At 31.1% G+C, this 3,771-nt stretch overlaps 1 protein-coding gene across 1 annotated transcript; it reads left to right on the top strand.

Moving 5' to 3' along the window:
* The first annotated feature begins 2,329 nt into the window (after window positions 1–2,329).
* Window positions 2,330–3,270, top strand: LOC120130585 (basic leucine zipper 43-like). Its single transcript, XM_039147798.1, has one exon. The coding sequence runs from the start codon at window positions 2,466–2,468 to the stop codon at window positions 3,015–3,017; it is 552 nt and encodes a 183-aa protein (XP_039003729.1). The 5' UTR covers window positions 2,330–2,465; the 3' UTR covers window positions 3,018–3,270.
* Window positions 3,271–3,771: the final 501 nt, after the last annotated feature.

Genomic DNA, 3,771 nt, shown 5'->3' with positions numbered 1-3,771 from the left:
GAGAAATAAAGGATCTGCAGTGGTTTTTAAACCTTGTTTGCAACCCTCCAAACATATGTACAACCTAACAAACAGTCGGTTATCTAACTTGCATATTGTGGTTGTACTAGGATTTGAGTGTCTCAGTTCTCGTAGGTATTCATATATTTTGCTATATTGTTCTTTAAAAAAACTTAAGACCTGTTGTACATCCAACTTCCTAGCCCTAGAACATTCTGCTAAACACACATAAGTTCCATGAGCCTCTCTAATATCTTGTTGTAGTGAGACAATTGAATAATTGAGGTCAGTCTTAAATTTGGCTAAAAATGTTTTGGCAATCAACCTAACAGATATCAAGCTTTGATTTTGTATTCATATTTGACAATTATGTTCATTATTAATTGTTTTGATATGATATGCCTCATCATTAGGATCCCTAGGGTTCAACTTAGATTCCCATAATTTCCAAGAACAAGTTCCTTTACTACACACAACTTGCACTCTTCAATTATCATTCTACTTAAACGACATGCTAAACATTTTAACCCTACCATACTGTCTAATAGCATCTTTCAAGACTTCCTTCCCAGCAAATATCATATTTTTATTTGAAGTAGGGCATGCTATATCTAACTCAGTATTAAACTCAAGAAACCTTTGTTTTTTTACTACCAACAATACTATCACAAGAATAAGCACTATGCAATGATTGTGCATCATCATCACTATCAGAAGACAAACTATTGCTAGTAGTTTGGTTAAGAACAAAACCAAGGTTTTCTTATACACAACCAGTCACAAAAATATAACAAACCTCTTCAGCTGTATCAAAAGCTTCATTTTCACTTTCTACAAATTCATATTCTTCAATTTCATGGTCAGATGGGTATCAGAACCTTCAGATTCTTCAATTTCATTTTCACTAGTTTATGACAAAGTTAAGTACAAGGAAAAGATATATAAGTGAAAAAGAAAAAGAAAAGAGTCAGTTATGTGCAACATGACAAAACAATTTACTCTACACCCTATGGACCATAAAACCAACAAAGTTCCAACCACCACTATTCATATAACAACAAATTTTAACATATTATATTGAAATGCACTGTCCAATACACGTGAAAACTAATATGACATATCAATAAAAGATGCCACACAATAATCCTAATTCAAAGGGTTTTATATTCAAGTACAATATTCAATGCCATCCAACAACAATAACAGGTGCATCTCCCCTAGCTATAAATCTAAAATCAGATACAGTCAATACCCATACAATTACACATCAAACTCAATCAAATAGTAACACTAACTTATCAAGAGTTACAACTAAATCAAAATGCTTATCCTAGAATTTCATATTCTAGATTTTAGATTTCCCCAATTTAACCTAAATTTATGAAAACTAACAATAACTCAATTTCAGATTTCAAAAGATTTCAAAGTGAAAAAGAAAATTTTAGAATATAATAAAAAGTTACGCCCTTTAAAAACTTATAAATCAAAACATTCAAAGATTTTCAAATGAATTAAAACATTCAAAAATTTTCAAATAAATAAAAAAATAACTTATCATTCGCCATAGTTGAACAAACCATCGATCAACTCCTTCTCTCCCTCATTTCGATTGAATAACAATCAATAATCTTTAAAAAAAAAACCCAAACCAAACCTAATTTTTCCTTACGCGTGTTTTGGGAAATCTTTTTAATATGATAAGTTAATACTAAGTAAACCCATTTAACTTTAGGGTAAATGTAATACAACGCCATTTCAGAATCTTTATTTTATGTTTTAAAATGCCCAAACAACATACTAACGTGCCATATCATTTTCTACTAACGGCCGATAACGACAAGGACTGTGATGCAAATAAACTAAAAGTTTGATGATTGTGGTGTAAGTTTCAAATGTTGGGTGACAAAAATGCAAGCGCCCTGAAAATTTGATGACTATTTATATAGTTTACCCTTAAATTTAATATTATGTCTTTTGAAATTTTAAAATTTGATAGACTAACATACTTTTTTAATGTGATATGTTTAATATCATTTTGAAAAATAATTAATAGTAAATACTAAATTAATAAATAATTTTTAATAAAAAAGTCTACTTTCATAGCAGGATTAAAAAAATCCCACCGGCTCCATTTTTATATATTTATTTTTATATATTTTAACTATATTTGCAACAAAATTTAAACCTAGCTTTCCAAAACCTTATTTAAGAGGTCATGAATAATTCTCCATTAATTATTTATGATACGTAAGATAAGTTTACCAAAATATCCTTGAGTTGAATATTTCATTCAATTAAGTGGAACCCACACCAGTCCGCAAGTTTGTCCATAAATACGAGCCCCCTACGCTGCATTTCTTCCCTTTTCTCCTCCTCCTTACCTCCCCCCATATGAAACTTTTAGAAGTTTTTGGTATATTTTCTTTTATTTACTGCTATATTTATTGCTAAGTCCTGTTAAAGCCATGCTGTTCACTGATCCGATAACGTTTTGCTCCAACCCCATGGTCGAAAGTAATCCAATTCCGCCTCTTGAAAGCGGATGGGATTGCTCCCAACTCTTTACCACTACCCAATCAGTAGGACCTGCCGGGTTGGGTTCAGCTTCAAGCGAAGCAAATCAAAACCAAAACCAAACCCAAACCCACTCCAATTCCAATTCCGGTTTGGATGAATCAAACCAAACTGTTCCCATCATGGACGAGCGAAAGCGCAGACGTATGATATCGAACAGGGAATCAGCCAGGAGGTCACGGATGCGTAAACAAAGGCACCTAGAAAACCTAAGGAACCAAGCCAACCAGCTTAGAATCGAGAACCAACAACTGTCCAACCGTTTGAGGTTCCTTTTGTACCACAGCCACCGTGTGAGGACCGACAACGACCGCCTCCGATCCGAATACAGTATGCTCCGTCAAATATTGCTTTTCAAGCAACTGCAGCAGTTTCCATCATCTGCATGGCCATGCAATAACGTTACCGTCATGTCCGAACAAACTGCACCATTAATCATCTAAACAGATATATTAAAGTCTACAATAACTTTCATCAAAATTCTCTGCGAAGAAAATAAAAGCTAGCTGATCTCTATCTCTCTTCTCTCTTTCTGTAAATTAAAACTGGTGCTAGAGAAAGAAAATTGGTGGGTAACGTGGGTTTTCTTGGTTTGTCCTCTCTTTTTTCTTGTCCTTTTTTGAGGATGAAGAAACAAGAGTGTTGTAGTGTAAAAAAAATAAAATAAACCTATCATTCTAAAATAATATTTTTACATATACTGTATGATTTATGTTTAGATTAATTACTCTTTAATAATATTATTTATAAAATTTGAATATAATTTTTTTTATTAAGGCTAATATACATCAATATTGTACTTTATATTTATTGGTTCCGTATGGATGATGCTTTACTTCGTATTCGTTGGACATAAAGTGAAACGGGAGATGCTGAAATTAACAGTCAAACAGTGGTTTTATTCGGTTTATTTTATCTGGAATATAGTTATAGATTATAAATCAACCTTTTTATTAATATAAAGACAAGTATAAAACAATAAAAAAAATTACGACGTTCGACGAATATCGATGAACACTATTAATGAGGAGTACTATTAATTTAATTTATAAAACTTTAAAATATAAAATACTCAACATGTAATTATAAAATAGTTAAAAATCTAAACGTAAATTATTTAAAAATAAAATATTAATTATATTATTTTTATAATCTTATTTTAAATAATAATTAGATCAAATATTAACCCTTAAATTA

Source organism: Hibiscus syriacus, unplaced genomic scaffold (genome assembly GCF_006381635.1).
Source record: "Hibiscus syriacus cultivar Baekdansim isolate YM2019G1 unplaced genomic scaffold, ASM638163v2 tig00110548_pilon, whole genome shotgun sequence".
Classification (NCBI taxonomy): Eukaryota; Viridiplantae; Streptophyta; class Magnoliopsida; order Malvales; family Malvaceae; genus Hibiscus; species Hibiscus syriacus.
This window is presented reverse-complemented; position numbering and strand designations above follow the sequence as displayed.